This window comes from Typopeltis vanoorti, chromosome 14 (genome assembly GCF_054136105.1).
Source record: "Typopeltis vanoorti isolate ZY-2024b chromosome 14, IOZ_Tvanoo_1.0, whole genome shotgun sequence".
Taxonomy (NCBI): Eukaryota; Metazoa; Arthropoda; class Arachnida; order Uropygi; family Thelyphonidae; genus Typopeltis; species Typopeltis vanoorti.
In genome coordinates this window covers 4,718,425-4,736,337 of record NC_143562.1, presented here as the reverse complement: position 1 = coordinate 4,736,337, position 17,913 = coordinate 4,718,425, and the positions used below count along the sequence as shown (strand labels likewise).

Genomic DNA, 17,913 nt, shown 5'->3' with positions numbered 1-17,913 from the left:
TGATTTTAAATCTAGTGAAATATATGCCAGTTAGTAAACATACTTTTGTAATTTAGTTCTGTTTTGTGATTGTAATATCATTAAAATTATTGTATTTTTCTGTGTATTAGATGATACATTTTTCTAAACTATGTAGACCAAAAATTGGGAGTTGTCTTATACATGGTGGGGGTTAACTGGTTGAGAGAACCCGTGGTTGCCGTGGCAAAACATCTAGTACCTTTTCTCCGTGAACAGGTTTCTGCCAATCACTAGCTTTTGTGAACAATGTTAATTTACGTCATTTACAGCTGAGTCTGAATAAACCAACCAGAACTCTGAAAGTATTCATACGTCTACAACTTGTTAGTTGGGTAAATTAATGTATTAACATGTTTTGAGCACCAGCCAATAAAAATGTTCGAAAATATGCCTGGAACTAAAAGTGATGAAGAAAGTGATATGCCTAGAACTAAGAGTGATGAATAATTTCTTAGTATGTATCTTAAAAATATTACTTAATTACTAAATATATGTACTTTGAATGTTAAAAAAATATATTAAATATGTTCTATTTTATGTTTAAAATATTGATTTCCTAATTTTGGGTTTGAAAAAGTAGGGTTCGTCTTATACACAGAAAAATAATGTAAGTTATTAGTAATGTCTGATACCTAAGCCTGTCAAATAGAATTTTTTGATTGTTGTTAGTAGTATTGATGATACTGATCGAGTGCCAAATGCTTCCTAGCAGGACATAATGCTAGGAAGAGGTAGTAGTAGTAGTATTGATACTACTTCTAACAGCAAATTATGTTGTTAGTAGTATTTTCTTGTTTTATGCATGTGTAATTGAGTGTGTTTGTTCTACAAGTTTTGTTTTGTATATTTTGTACATGAGTCCTTTCTTTTAAGCTTACACGGTGATCGAATGCATTTTTGAAAATTATGGAGACAACTACTGTGTTTGAATAAAAACTTTAGTTTAATATAACTAAAATTTACATTCGACGTTTCGATCTTTATGTCAAGGTCATCTTCTGGAGCATACAACTATACGCAGAAAACAAGGGGAAAGAGGGCCGTAATGTCGGGTGGAAATTTGTTCTGTAGTAGGAGAATTATGTCATTGATGGGGACATTAGTGAAAAGAGCAGAAACGTCAAAACTGACTAATAAGTCGTGTTTGTCGAGTGTTATGTTTTTAATTTTGTTTATAAAGTGTTGTGTGTTTTTTATGTAGGAGGGGAAATGACCTGCCAACTCCTTGAGTGTTGCCGCTAATTTCTTGGCTAAGGGGTAATTGGGACTGTCTATTCCTTCCACGATTGGGCACATTTTGTTTGTGTATTTTCGGGACCCTATATATTCGGGGGGGGGGCAGGCGTAGTGGGGTTTGAGCTTTTTAACTGTGTCTGGTGGCCAAGAAGTGACGGACTTGAGTAGTTTCTCTGTTTTATCCTTTATCCTTTTTGTTAGGTTATAATTTACCATTTTATATGTGTTGTTATTGGCTACTAGTTGATTCATTTGAAGTACATATGTTGACCTGTCAAGGACAACAGTGGCATTGCCTTTATCTGCTTTCGTTATTATTATGTTTTGTTTGGCTTTTAATGACTTAAATGCTGCTAATTCTGTTTTTGTGAGATTGTTCTGTATGGTTTTCTTAGTGTTCAGGACATTACTAGTTTCTAGTCGTATTTTATCTGCTATATTGTTATGTACGGACCTGATGCCTCTTTCAATGTGGTAGATAAAATCCAATTTGTTTACCTTTTTAGGTGCTATTACATAGTTAAGTCCTTTATTCAATGTAGATCTACGGATCTACGAATGTAGGCTTTAGTTATAATAAACTAAAGTTTTTATTCAAACACGGTAGTTGTCTGCATAATTTTCAAAAATGCATTTGTACATGGGTGTTTTATATGATACCGACTCAGAAAAGAACAGTGGCAGCTAAATCATCTTTGCTCATAGAGTTTAACATTAAAAATTTAGGGCAATATAGTGTGTGCCCAATGTACTCTATACCGAGTGAACAACTTACATTATGAAAGTGAGTATGAAGAAAGAGTATGTCATAAGCCAGGGCTTCCCAAACGTTTATTGATTGAGACCCACGTTCAAAAATAGTAATTTTTTTGTGACCCACTTGATTGTAATACATATTTTAAAAGGAGGGGGGGGAGTGAATAAAAAATATCGCTTTACTACTTTTAAATTTATTAATCAGATACATAATGAGGTGTATGTTAAAAATGGGATTTTCTGTTTTTGCTGATGAGGTCTCTGACATCCACATTGATATGTCATTTTCAGATGCAAGGTGTTTGTTAATTGAAGTTCATTTTGAAATTTGTTTTTAATTCATAAACTCTCCTAATGAGCATGTAAACTACTCTCATGTTTCAATATTTAACGTGACCGAACCCAAATCAGCTCACGACCCACTTGTGGGTCGCATCCTGCACTTTGCGAATCTCTGTCATAAGCTACACCTTAGGGCTATACTTCATAACAAAGTTTGCAAAAAAAATCATCATATCCATATTTATTAATGATTTACAATAACTGAATGAGCCATATACTTATTATTATTTTGGTAACCTCCATAGAGACAATAGACTCATCATAGGAGACCCACTTGACCAGCAACATGTTTGTCATAAAGAACTTTCAAGTTACTTACATTATCTGCATTCACAGGGAACTCTGGCAATGCATTCCACTCACCAACAAACTCTCTACTTAAAAAATCTATTTCTCGGAGTTATTGTATATTCAATTATTCCTGTGGATCCTTGCTTCTTGTGAAGGAAACTAATTGATATCTCAGGTCAACTTTTAACATGCCATGATCACCTAGGATGATTCCCATGATCAGATTTGAAGTTTAATATTGACATGATCTTTGTAATGTTCCTTATCTTTAATACACAAAGAATTATTATTATTATTATTCAGGCCTCCATGGAGTCAACAGAGTAATCAAGGGAGATGTTTCCTAGGAAACACAAAATCTATCATGCCACTCCTTAAACTAATTGACTGTTCTCGCTCTCACCAGTCTATCAAGCAATGGATTCCACGGTTCAACCACCCTCCATGCAAAGAAACCACTCCTCACCCTCTTGATTACAGTTTGCTTTCATAACTTCAAGGGATGATCCCTTTTCATCACTCCTTCCCGCTGTTCAACTAAGCGAAAGATGTTGACCCCTGTAACCCAGTGTCAACCCTGTAACCACCTCTCAACAATTTAGGTCTCAGTCATATCACCTCTCCTCCTTCTATCCACCAAACTCTGAATTCCACATTCCCTCAGCCAATCCTCAACAGCCATTGTACAGTCCTGAAACCATCTTTTTTATCTTCATTTGTAATCTTTCCATAGTTAATTTATCCACTTCAAATCCTGGGGACCAAATCTGAGAACAATAGTCTAAGTGTGGTCTGAACAGGGTCTTATACAACGGAATGATAAATCTTTTATCTCTGCTGGTCAGCTTCCTTCTCATTATTGCAGCAATCCTCTGTGCAATGTGTCCTTTGCAATATGTACCCTGAATTTCTGGTTTCTATCAATCATCAACCCCAGATCTCCTGTGTCCCCTAGTTCCTCCAGTATAGCTCCTCCACGAGAGTATGCAGAGTCCCATCGATGTGTCCCAAACCTCAAGACCTTACATTTTGCTGCTTAAACTGAAACCCCGATTCATTTTCCCATCTGTCTAGCTTATTCAAATCCTCTTGCAGGACTACCACATCTGCACTATTACTAATAACACTTTACAGCTTCAGATCATCTGCAAACAACTGAATATTCCCCTGTAATCCACTGACAGTGTCATTAATAATAAGGTTAAACAATATAGGTCTAGTACTGAGCCCTGTGGGACCCCACTTGTAACCCTCTACCTCCTTGAAACTGCCCCACCATACACAACTCTCTGATACCTATTGGACAGCCAATCCTGAATCCAGTTGACCAACCTGACATCCAAACCCATCTGCAGCAACTTAAATATCAGTTTATCATGTGGCACCCTGTCAAATGCCTTCACTAAATCCAAGAAAACAGCAGTATATGCCTTTCCCTCATCTAATGCTCTTGTAATTTTATCATAAAAGGCTAGCATATTGCTAAAATAAGAATGCCCCTTCACAAATCCATGTTGACTGTCACAGATAACATTACCCTCATCTGGCCAATGCTATATACAATCCCTCACTAATTTCTCCAAGATTTTAACAACTACTGATGTCACACAAACTGGCCTATAATGAGAAACTTCCAGTCTGCTACTGCCCTTATGCAGTAGCACTATCTTACCTTCCTCCCTTTCCCTGGGCACCTTTCCTGTAGCCAGACTTTCATTGAAAAGCTAGGTCAAGAGAGCTGTCAGATCTTTAGCACATTCTCTCAAAGCTCGTGGTGAAATATCATCCAGTCCCACAGCTTTACTGACATCCAGAGTTCTCAGTATTTGGAAAACACTCTCCTCCTGCACCTCTAAACCTTGAACATGCCCTTTCCCTCTGGTATTAAAATTGAAATTTCTTCCTGACTCCTCCTGGAAGAAATACTCCAATAAAGTGTTCATTAAACAGTTGCGCTATGTACTTTGTATTAGTCACTCTATTCCCATTTTTATTTCACAATTCCACAATGTGGAGAAATAATTACACAATCATTTCTTCTCCTACTGTCTACTGGATAAAAAATTCCCTAGGATTTTCATTGGATCTTAGGGCCAATCTCTTCTCATATTCCAGTTATACCTTCCTTACCATACTAGTCACTCTCCTGGCCTATGTCTTATATTTTTCATGCATCTGCACTTCACCTGTCTCCTTATATCTCTTCCATAGCCTCTTTTTCACATGCAGTTCCTGTTTAATATTGTTTGCATTCCACTTTACACCAAATTGTCTCTTCATTTGTGGAATACAACTTACTATTGCTGCTAATAAATATTCCTTCGAATTTCCCAAGCACTAATGATATCCTGACCTTCCAATTCCTCCCTCCATGAAACTTCCCCAAGTTGATGTCTAAGACTGTTATAATCACCTGCCTTATAATTCCCCATATGTTCCTGTCTCTTTGACACTCCTGTATGTCTATTCATCTTCCAAGTCAAAACCACATGGTCACTCTCTCCAACTGGTGGAAGAAATGTCATCTCAGTTATTATCAACTCTTCTGATGCTATGACCAAATCCAAAACTCTTGAACATCTTGTTTCCTCTATTACATGTTGCCTAAGTCATTTGTCATTGAAGAATTCTAGAAATTCTATTATTTTATTTGCTACATGCATCTTCCTCTCCCCAATTTATACTGCTGTAGTTAAAATCTTCCATAACAATCCTCCTTCTTGTACTTGCCAAGCTCAGCGATCTAAACATTTCCTGGTCCCCACTAAATATCCTATCTTGCCCACCTCTACTTCACACCATATGCTTTCAAAATCATTAGTGTCACTGCCTTCCAATGACTTATGTCCTCTAAGAGGACATAAGTCATCACTTATCATAAGCAGTACTCCACCACCACGCTCTCCCTTCCTACATTGCTGAAAAATGCTGTACCATGCTACTTCTATTCCTGTTATTATATTGTCTTCAGTCAACCATGTCTCAGTGATCCCAATAATCCTTGGCCAGGCTGATGTTATCAGCTTCCCCAATTCCTCTCCTTTATTCCAGATACTCCTGGCATTAGTATAAAGCATAAAAATGCCACAGTTTCTGTACCCAGCATTACCCCTGATGTCATCCCCCCCATTTCTCCCAAGTACCCATTCCCACAACAAGCCACCCCTGCTACCATCCACCTTGGGCATTCTAATTTCCCTGCATTGACACACCGACTCGTTCAGAACAGCAATCTCTCCAGATGCCTATATCCTTCCTCATTCAAATGCAAGCGGTCTCTTGCGAACAATTCCTCTTTGTCCTCAAACTCCCTCCAAACATCCGCATATTCCAATCCTCTCTTCTGACACATTCTAGCTATCATGTTAATCAATATTACTGCTCTTCTGCTCATTTTTGTCACTATCATACCTAGGCAACACGCACACTATTTTTCCTTTCTGTGTCTTCTTTCGTACAGCCTCAAGCAAGTAGTTTGAAACTCGCACGTATGATTCAAATCTACATGTCTTCTCTAATTTGGCTGAAAAATGCATTATTTTATAATCATCAGCATACTAGTGCATCTCCAGAGTACTGTGTAGTTTCAAATAAATAAACTAAGGGTTTAAAAGACTTGCAGATTTATTTTTAAAAATTTGACAAACTTTGAGATGTTTCACTGTCAATTAACAGACACCATTATCATGAAAAGCAGTAGAGAACATGCAGTAAGATATTGATAGCATAATAGCTGGTTACTTACCTCATTAGATATGATGCATGGACTGTGTATTGTTACCTGAAGTCTGTAGGTGGTTATTGGCATAATTTTGTCTAATTTCTTAAATAAATTTAAAAGTCTTATTCCTATGTTATTTACTTTTGTGACTCTAGTCCTTGTAGTTATCACGACAATTATAACATTAAAAACAAAGATTTGCTGCATTCATTATGCTAGACCTTCTAGGTAAAGAAACACTTCCAAATTTCACAAATCATTTTTAACCACGCTACCAGCCAGGATGTATATATACGTCCAGATTTCCATGGATGCGAACTGCATATTAAAATTGTAATGCCATTGATATTACATTGAAATTTATGATGGATACGAAGCTTTTGAGGATGCATATTTGATCTTTAATGGCCGGTAAGGTGGTTAATAGAATAAATAAATAAATTCCGTGTGATGATACAGCATCCCCTTTTTTACGGGAGTTCACGGCACCATCTAGTCCCCCCAAATTTTATCCGGGTTCCAGAATTGGCATAGGCTGATGAATCAGACCTATGGCCGGGTCAGTATTCTTGACTGTAATCCGTGTGTGTCCTTGAACTGGTTTGCCTGCTTGCGGGATGAAAAACACTAGATAAACTGGCAGGAAAAAACCCTGCTGTCCACACCCAAGACCGGCTAACTTGGAAGATGGCTGAGAAAGATCCTTGAGCTCCTCACGTCCTTGACAGGAATCGAACCTAGGACACTCCTTCCCCAAGCATATGGTTGTGAAGTGCAAAGCCACTAGGCTAATTGCGCGGACGTCAATGGAATGCAACAAGTACAATGAAATAATTAATTACCGGTTTAAGAGCACCATTATTTATTTTTCTCACATCTGGGATACAATATAGAAATTGAAATAAGACAAACAAAAACACTCGATTGGAAGATGTTTCTAAAAGGGAGACCCTCTGCAGTGCTGGTAGCTAGTCTTGACTGTTGGATGAAAGTATAAGAATATTACTATTATTATTATTTTTTTATTTTACACCTCCAGGGAGTTCAAGACTCGTCAAGGGAGGACACCTACTCTACAACTCTATGTCTCCACCACTCAACCTCATCATCTACACCAGCACCATCTACTGTCCACCATCAGTAGACAGTAGATGGTGGACAGACAATCACAAACATCCATGCCCACAGTGGGATTCCAACCCACAGCCTCTTGGCTGGAGAGCAGATATGCTAACCGCTCAGCCAACCAGGCCTAAATCTTGTGAAGTTTCACACAAGCACATTTATTTAGAGATTTGGTTTTTTAAATTTCATGCTGATTCCAAAAAAGTCTTTCAAGTTGGTATTTGTCATGGTGTGAAGCATTTGATTTTATGAAAGGTGTCCAAAGCAGTTAGACCTGACTGATTCTAGTTGTGTTCTTGAAGGTAGATTAGTTTTTCATAATATGACAAGTTTCAAGAACAAAGGATTTTGTACACACCCAGCATAGCTAGTCACATCATTATATAAACCATGCATAGTCTGTGTATTTTTACCTAAAGTCTGTAGGTGGTTATTGGCATAATTTTCTAAATAAATTTAAAAGTTGATTCTTAGGAGAGTGTGAACAAGGGTATCAAGATTCATATGAGGTTTGAAAGTGGTGCCAAGATTCTATTTCTTTAAAGTTGTAGGTATTTTTCCTGAGATACCCTACATATATAGAACTGTAATAGCATTAAAGTAATCTGCATGTTGAGAGGAATGTGAGATGGCAGGAGGAACATTATTTTTTAATCTTTTTGGCAACTATAACCATTGGACAGGAGGGAAAGGTGGTTTCCACAGAGGTTGCGGGATGAAAAACACTAGATAAACTGGCAGGAAAAAACCCTGCTGTCCACGCCCAAGACCAACTAACTTGGAAGATGGCTGAGAAAGATCCTTGAGCTCCTCGCGTCGTTGACGGAAGTTGTAAACAAGGGTTTTTATGATACCATCTTGTTGGCAGAGGGGCAGGTAGGTTTTCTCTAAACTGAGAAAGAAAGATTGCCATCAGGGAGATGTGTCCAGAAGACACACATTATTTTCTTTTTCTGTAGCAAACTGAATTATGGTGTTCTAGTTGTCGAGATGGAGGTCGGGGACATTTATCTTGGCTATTGGTCAAATAGAGAACATGTCAATGTATTTTAGCCAGAGAGAAGATTTGAGTACACCATTATCCAGATCATATTTTTCAAAATGCTCCATATATAAGTTGGCTATACTTGTATACAGTATATTATATTCAAGCAAAGTAACTGTATGGATGGCAGAATTGAAGAGATCAGTGATGTCAGGGTAAAAATATTTTTAAAGTGTCAGAAGGCAGATAGTGGCAAACAGTGGGGGTGCTACCTATACAAAATAATTTAAAAAAAATTATTTTTTTCCTAATCAGTAGCCAATTTATTAATAAATAAATCTACAGATTTATTTATTAATAAATTGGTTACTAATTAGGAAAAAAGAATGATTTTTTTTAAAATTTTTTATAGGCTGCACCACCACTTAAAGCTTCACGGGCTGCCACAGTGATGATAAAGTGATATTAGTCTTATTTAAAACTAAATTTTGGATTTTTGAATTGAGTAGAATTTTTTATATAAACTGAGGTATAGTCAGTAAGGGGGGGGGGTAAAAGATTTCGCTAACTGTTTAAGGTGGAGAAGGCTATTGGATTTATGAATTTTAGGTAAACATTATATTGGGAGGGTGGTGCAGGAAGTAAAAAGTTAGAGTTTTTTTTAACTAATTCACTGAGCAAAGAGGTGACATTTTTAGTGGGCCATTATCTTCAGCTTTGTAAGTTGCATGGTTTTTGAAACATTTATTTTCCTCGCAGCCCTCTTAACACGGATTAAGCTGAGAAAACTGGACTTTCTGAAAAGTAGCTCCTGTCTTAGTAATTTATTCACATTTTATAATAAAGTGACATTGGAATAGGATAAAGAAAATGGCTATACCATGAAAAAACTATAAAATTTCAGAAAATGGATATATGAGGCATGAATTCAGGGGCTGACAAACAGACTCCAGAGAATTGTATATATTGTTGAATGGAATCAAGGTGAATAACAATATTGACTAGTTGAGTCCCTCAGGACTCCGTACTAGGCCATTGCACTTTAATTTGTATATCAATGATAGAGATGAGGCTTCATGGGGAGATATTCAGTTGTTTGATATGGTGCAAAACTATGGAAGGCAATGGTTGATTAAGATGATGTGGCTATAATGCAGGATTATTTAAATAAACTGGTATTCTGAGCAAAGGACAATGATTGTCAATTTAATGTTGCAAAATGTAAGGTGGTTATGCACATTGAGTTGCAGTCACAAGGGGGTGGAAAGAGGGAAAAACAGTTCCATTGCATAAAGGAGGCTGCAAGACAAGACTGATGTAACAAATTACCGACCAAACAGCATATCAGGAGTTGTCAAAGTATTGGAGAATTTGGTCAAGAGCAAAATATAAGAATGGCTAGATGAAAATGGGATAATGTATGGCAGGCAGCACGGTTTTATGAAGGGTAGGTCATGCCTCAGTAACTTGATCACATTTTATAATACAGTGACAGCTGAATTATATAAAGGTAATGGGTTTAGTGATATTTTGCAAAGACCTTTGACAGGATGCCACATGGAATTCTAATCTGTAAACTGCAGCACATGGAGATGGATATATATAAGGTTGGTGGGATAGATAGGAGGGTGGTTGATGGGAGATATCAGAGAGTACTTTATTCAGTAGTAGAGTCCAAAAGAATGTGTGTGACTAGTGGTGTGCTACAGGGTTCTGTTCTTGGACTGCTACTGTTTAATCTGTTTATTAATGATATAGGAAAGGATCTGAGTTATTTCCCATTGGCAAATAACTGCTCAGTTATTTGCCAATGATGCAAAGTTGGGTATAGCAATAGTGAATAAACATGATGTCAAAATTTTTCAGGATGATTTGGGTAGATTGGCACACTGGGCTAAGGAGAATAGATGTCAGTTTAGTGTGACAAAGTTTTAGATTATGCATTTTGGGATGAAAAGATTATCAGCAGTACATCACATTGGTGGAACCATACTCCAGGAAATTGATGAAGCCAGAGACTTGGGAGTGTTAGTGGAATACGAAGTTAAAGTTTAGGGAGGACATAGCAAAAGTGGCTAAAGAAGCTCATCAGATCACTTGGTTACTGTAGAATACCTTGACGAGCAGAGACATGCAGATTATTGTTCCTCTTTATTATTATTATTATCATCAACACCCAACCTCCATGGAGTCAGAGACTCATCATGGGAGGTACTCACTACTGCATACAATACTCATCCAACCGCATCTTAAACTGATTCAATGTGTCCTCATCCACAACACACTCAGGCAATGCATTCCACTTACCAACCACCCTCCATGCAAAGAACCTGCTTCTCACTCCTTTGCTCACACCCTCCTTATACAGTTTCCAGCAATGACCTCTTGTTCTACTTCCCTCTCCAATTCTATGAAAAATCTCTTCCATGTCTACCTGATAACAACCCCCTGACCAGTTTATATGTCTCAATCATATCTCCCCTTCTTCCTCCTATTCACGAGGCTCTGCAACTTACATTCCCTCAATCTGTCCTCGTATTCCACATTCCAAAGACCATTGACTACTTTTGTAAATCTTCTCTGTACCCTTTCCAACATCATCACCATGAAAACCCGGCGACCAAATCTGTGCACAATAATTCATATGAGGCCTGATCAAGGCCTTATACATAACCTCTCTATTTCTGCATGTCAGGGTTCTCCACATCATTGCCATTATTCATGTGATGTCTTCACAACTTTTGCAATGTGGCCCCTGAATTTCAAGTCCTTGTCCGCAATCACTCCTAGATCTCTCATCTCCTCTACTTCTGTTAAAGTTTCCCTACCAAGTGTATAGTTGGCATTCAATCATTGCTTACCATATCTCAAAACCTTACACTTGGCAACATTGAACTGATAGTTCCACTTACCTACCCATTCATGCAATTTATTCAAGTCCTCTTGTAAGGCATTAACATCATTAACTTCTTTGGGTGCACTAAATGCTTCTTATATAAGTGATTATTACCTCTCACCTTACTTATGCTATCTCTTTCATAGCACGGTTGGAAGAAAAATAATTCATTGCTCCCTTTGACTGGAAAAGGACTGAGTTTAATTCTCATCATTCTGGGAGAAATCTTTATAATATGAGATTTTTCAGTTGAAGGTGAGTTAGCTGATCTCATTTTATTATTATTATTTGACACCTCCAGAGAGTCCAAAGACTCATCGAGGGAGAGCACCTGCTCTACAACTCCGTCTCCACCATTCAATCACCAACTGACAGCACCTACACAAATGCCACCTACCACTATGGTGGTAGCAGGATTTTTTTGTCTTGGAAACTGGGGTTTATCATCATGTGTACAGGAAAATCAGGCAACAGAACACATGCAGTTTACAGACAAAAAATCTGTATTTATTGTTGATAGTTTTGCAGTGAGTCCCTTAAATTTCAGATCCTTATCCACTATCATCCAAGATCTCTTATTTCTTCCATCTCCAACAATATATCCCCATTAAGCATAAATTCTACAACCCATCTTTGTTTCCCAAATTTTAAAACCTTACATTTTGCAACATTGAACTTTCATCACCATTCATTCAATGTATTCAAGTCTTGTTTTTAGGCCACAACATATTCTCTGCTCTTCTTTTTAGAATCTACTTCAGCTTTAAAGTATTCTCCAAACTTATCACAATTTACCAAGAATCCGGTAGATAGTCATGTTAAGGTCAAATTAATACTCATTTTTCCCCCTTTTCTCTCTCTCTCTCTCTTTATCCAACAATAGATGGCACCAGTTAGGACTTCAGTTCCTTATGTTGTTCATTGCAATTTATTAAACTGGTTCTACTGTTAATTAAATTTTTGTTGTTTTCTTTATTGAGACATTCTGTTTTTGTGCTGTAAAGATGCTAGATATATAAATAAATTAAGATGGACTGCAAATAAATTAAACCCGTCTACTCATAAAAGTGGATGTTTTACAGATTGTAAATTTGACAGGTAGTTTATTTAACATAACACTTATTAAAAAAGTATGCAACTAGAGATGTGAGGCAAGGATCATGACCCTCAAGAAAGTCCGAAAGTGAAAGATAAAATCCCATTGAACAGACACCACCACATACAAGTACACTCACATCAACCTTGAGGTTCATCTTATTATTATTATTATTATTATTATATTATTACTTTCTTTATAGCTGACAGTGAATTATTTTAAAATAAATTGTATGAATACTGAATTACATTTTTTCTCCTTGGTAGATCAAGTTTATTGATGCAACAAAGTGAAGTGTGCTGAACTGAATTGCTATCTGGATTATAATACAGAATCTTTCATGTCAATCCTGAAGTTTTATGTGTATGATTTCCCACTTTTGGTGGATAAATAATATGGAGGAGTGCTTGCTAACTGAAACAGTTAACACTTCATCTTCAAGTTCAATGAATAAAAAAGAAGAAATACAGACTAGAGAAACAAGTATTGATAAAACTTCAGAAAAGTTATATGAGGAATATGGATCACAAAAGGAAGACACTGTTGTTCTACCAAATAAAAGTACTTGGACTGATGAAACTATGGATGAATCCAGTCTTCAACAAGTCTTGAACAAAAGAACTCACACCAGTGAGAAATGTTTTGCCTGTGATACCTGTGGTAAATCATTTACAACAGTTGAAAGTCTTAAACGACACTTAGGAATTCACACCAATGTGAAACCTTATACTTGTGACAATTGTGGTATATCATTTTCACAATTGGGAAATCTTAAACGTCACACAAGAATTCATACCAAAGAGAAACCTTTTACCTGTGAGGTTTGTGGTAAATCATTTTCACAAATGGAAAGTCTTAAAAGACATTCAACAATGCACACTAATGAGAAACCTTTTTCTTGTGCAACTTGTGGTAAATCATTTACAAGGTCTTATAATCTTAAGGAACACATACGAGTTCATTCTAATGAGAAACCCTTTACCTGTGAAACTTGTGGTGAATTATTTTCAAAATCTGCAGCCTTTAAACAACACACAAATATTCATGAAAAACCTTTTGTTTGTAAAACTTGTGGTGAATCATTTTCAAAATCTAGAGCTCTTAAGCAACACACAAATATTCATGAAAAACCTTTTCATTGTGAAACTTGTGGTGATTCATTTTCAAAATCTAGAGCTCTTAAACAACACACAAATATTCATGAAAAGCCTTTTCTTTGTGAAACTTGTGGGAAATCATTTTCATCCTCTCACGAACTTAAAGAACATGCTACTGTTCACACTAACGAGAAATTTTATACTTGTGAAATTTGTGGTAAATCATTTTCAAGATTACGTGATCTTAAGCAGCACATAATAATCCATACTAATGAAAAACCTTTTACCTGTGACACTTGTGAAAAATCATTTTCAAGAATGGACAGGCTTAAAAAGCACAAAAGAATTCACACTGGCGAGAGACCTTTTACTTGTGAATTTTGTGGTAAATCATTTTCAGAGTTTCATCATCTTAAACAGCATAAAACAATTCACACCAATGAGAAAGCTTTTAGCTGTGATACTTGTAAAAAATCATTTGCCCGAAGGTTATATCTTAAAAGACACAGAAGAATTCACACCGATGAGAAATCTATCACATGTTAAATATGTGGTAAAGTGTGATCAGAATTTGAAGACATTGCCCTTAGGCAACTCAAGAGTTCATAGTTATGAGAAATCTTTTATCTGTCACATTTCAAAAATTTTGCTTTCCTTTCTGGAATCAACATTAAAATCATCACTACGAACCCAGATTTGAATATCCTTGCATAAAATCTTAGTGAAATATTTTTAATTTAAGTATTTATGGAGATTACCAAAGACAATCTTTACGCTATAATAAATTTAGTTTAATCCTTTATCCAAGTGTGTGCAAACAACGTTTGCACCTGAAAGTATCTTCAGGACTGGGGTAAAGTGGTACAACACTGGGCGACTCCTTGCAAAGATGGAGCAAGCTACCAACTTGCCTATCTCAGTATCTCCCATAATGCAAAACACATCTCCTTGTGGATATGTATAATGTTATGTATTAAGGGCCACTACCCAGACTAGTTCGACCTTTATTGAGGTCTCTTCAGTGGGAGCCCCACTTTACCCCAGTCCTGAAGATACTTTCAGGCCTATCTCAGTACCCAGAACTTTGTTTGCACACACTTGGATAAACGATTAAACTAAATTTATTATAGTCTGACCAAGTGAAAAATAAACTTTCAACATTTTTTTCCAAATCCAGAGTAATTTAATAAAAAAGTGGCCCACCATTTGGCAGCTTCTATAGGAGGAGCTGACCTTGCTAATGCTTCTGCCTTGGTATCTCCACTTGGGCCTGGCTCCCACTGAAGAGACCTCAATAAAGGTCGAAACTAGTCTGGGTAGTGGCCCTTCCCTTAATGCATAACATTATACATATCCAAGGAGATGTGTTTTGCATTATGGGAGATACTGAGATAGGCGTGTTGGTAGCTTGCTCCACCTTTGCAAGAAGTCGCCCGGTGTTGTACCACTTTACCCCAGTCCTGAAGATACTTTCAAGCACAAACTTTGTTTGCACACACTTGGATAAAGGATTAAACTAAATTTATTATAGTCTGACCAAGTGAAAAATAAACTTTCAATAATCCTTACACATTTCTGTTACTATTAAAAAGAATAATGTCAATAATGTTCTCACTAATGATAACATCACATTGAGTGAACTATAACAAGAATTCATGAGTGCCTTTACTTGTGGAAGCTTATGATTTATGACAAATAATATAATAAACTCACACTAATGAGAACTTCTTTTCATGCAAAAATCTCAGTGTGAAAGTTTGTAAACCTAAAGTACATTAGTACCATGAATCAGCTGAGGATTAAATCATCCAAGAATCCATTTACACACCACGTCAGGCTTCCAGTAAATGGAATGGTGGTAATGGAAATGAGCTACTACTACCTAAAGGCCTTCAGAAACCAGGACTGTGGAGTCGGTACATAAAACATTTTACTCAGATTCTGATTCCACTTAGCTCAATTTAATTTGACTCTTACTCTAGCCATTTATCTAGCTATTCCTCCATTTAAGCCTACAAAGGCTGGTTGTGAAAGAAAGGATAAAGGTACACTATTCTTCATTGCCATTTCAATGATGTGGTTTTTAAACTTTTCTTGCATCATTGCTATGATAACTTTTATCAGTTGTGAAAAATCTTGGTGGTTATTGTTTAGCTTCCAATAGATTTCTGATCTTAATTTATCTCTGAAGTAGATGGAATATTTTTTTGCTGACTTTCTCATTAAATTTGATGCTCTTGTAGGTGCGTTTTTATCAGAACCAAAAAAAAAACTACTAACATTTTGCATCACATGCTTTTTCACAATTACCATCTTCTATAATATATTGACACACATTATATTTCCCATCTGTTGTTATTGTAAAGTATTCAAAATCAGCAGGCTCTGTTGACACTTTTTTTTGCTATTGTGAATGTTTTAATGGGATGCTGCTTTCACTAATATAATATATAAATTATCATAAAATATATTTTATTTTGAAATTTGCAAAGAACTTGAAATTAAAATATATCCTGTAAATATAGCTCAATGAAATTATTATTTGTGAAATAGGAAATTTTAACATATTTATATTACAATATAAATTCATTAGGAGTCAGAGTCAGTACATTTTTACTGAATCTGACTCTAGTAACCAAGAATTGCTTCTGACTGTGACTGACTCCACAGCTCTGTCAGAAACATCCATGGAAATTGAGTATTTGAATCATCAGTCCGTGCACTGAAAAGTGGAGATACTATAATCTGTTATAACCTGTTATAAATCCTATCTCTTCATATCAGACTCATGGCCAAGAAACTTGCTATCTTAGAATAATCTTTAAAGGTACCTCTGGCATAACTATAATAATAAATTACACGATAACCACAGTAATTAACTTTAATGAAATGAAGGAACAAATATTTTGTTCTGAAGTTAACAGTACATCAGTGTAAAACAACAAACAAATCAAAGGAATGGAATGCAAAGTATATAAGTCATTGGTTTACCAATAAAAAAACTGTTGCCCTGTGTGCTAGAAATTAATAATAATAAATAATATTATTAAAATTATTCTTAAAAAATATTTTATTGTTGGTTACATAAGATAAGAATCTCCCAAACTTTAGCAAGAGAGAGAGAGACAATCATTTCAATTCAGATTTGGCTAATATAAAAGGGCTTCGCATCTTTCTTTGAAAAGGTGTTCATATTTAAACTTGCATCTATGAATAAGACAAGCTTTATCACACTGGATATTGTGTTTAATGTTAATACTATGTTGTGCCAATCCAGGCTTTTGAGGTTTCACATATTCGATATAATACTGCTGTTCATTAATTCTTTTTTTCCACAGAATGGGCTGTTTGTCTGTTCTGCGGCCAAAAGGCTTTATGTTCAAATTCCACTGTGGGCATGAATGTTTGTCATTGTCTGTGAAAACATTTGTATGGTGGTAGGTAGTATATGGTGTTGGTTCAGTTTGCAGTAGCTGGTGTATTGAATAGTGGAGACAGTGAGATGTAAAGTAGGTGTCCTCCCTCAATGAGTCATTGGACTACTTGGAGGTGTCACATAATAATAATAATACTAAAGTTGAGAATGTAGCATTAGTTGTTTGGTCATTCTGGAATTTTGTTATTGCTATTTAAATGTGGATTGCATTATACAGAGGAGTGCTATAAGAGAAACTATTTCAGAATATTTTTGATCATAACTTATTTTAATATTATTACAACACAAAAAAATAATTTAGTGCCATTTAAAGTTAGTATTACAGTTGAGTAACAGTTAATTTTAAAAAACAGTCTCCCAGTATTTTGGCAGATTAATGAAGCCATACTTGTTAAAGTCAGGAGAATGTTTCATAGCCTTTGAAACCTTAAAATTAGTCTCTCTGACCTCTAATGACTTGTATAGCACACTGGTTTTATTCCATCTAATCCTATGTAAAAGAGTGTCCAAAGCTCTACATGCCATTCCTAACTTCCCAAAATAATGGTAACAAATGTATTTGTTCTTCAAGACAGAAGATATTAGATTAAGAGTGACTGACCTGCAGAGGGAAATAGATGAGGTGAAAGAGGAGGTGGAATGTCTTGTGAAAGAGAGCAGAAGTATGAAAGATAACATTAGGAGAATGGAAGAGATAAATGCAAGGCAAATCAGAGTAGGGGAGAGAGAGAGAGAATTTAGGGAGTATGAGTGACAGGTATGGGGGTGCTAGAAGAGGAGAGAATGGAAACAGTAGAAGAGAGGGAATGAGAGAGAGGTATGGGAATGCTAGCAGACGAGAGGATGGAAACAGTAGGAGAGATGGAATGAGAGAGAGATATGGAAGTGCTAGAAGAGGAGAGAATGGAAAC

General features: G+C 36.1%; 1 protein-coding gene across 1 annotated transcript in view; it reads left to right on the top strand.

The window, feature by feature from the left end:
• Nucleotides 1–14,216, top strand: part of LOC150099132 (uncharacterized) — a 63,471-nt gene extending 49,255 nt beyond the window's left edge. The window contains exon 3 of the mRNA XM_090404264.1: nt 12,825–14,216. Coding sequence (XP_090260390.1) covers nt 12,825–14,112 — 1,288 coding nt within the window. The 3' untranslated portion in view covers nt 14,113–14,216. The remainder of the gene's footprint in view (nt 1–12,824) is intronic.
• The last annotated feature ends 3,697 nt before the right edge of the window (nt 14,217–17,913 follow it).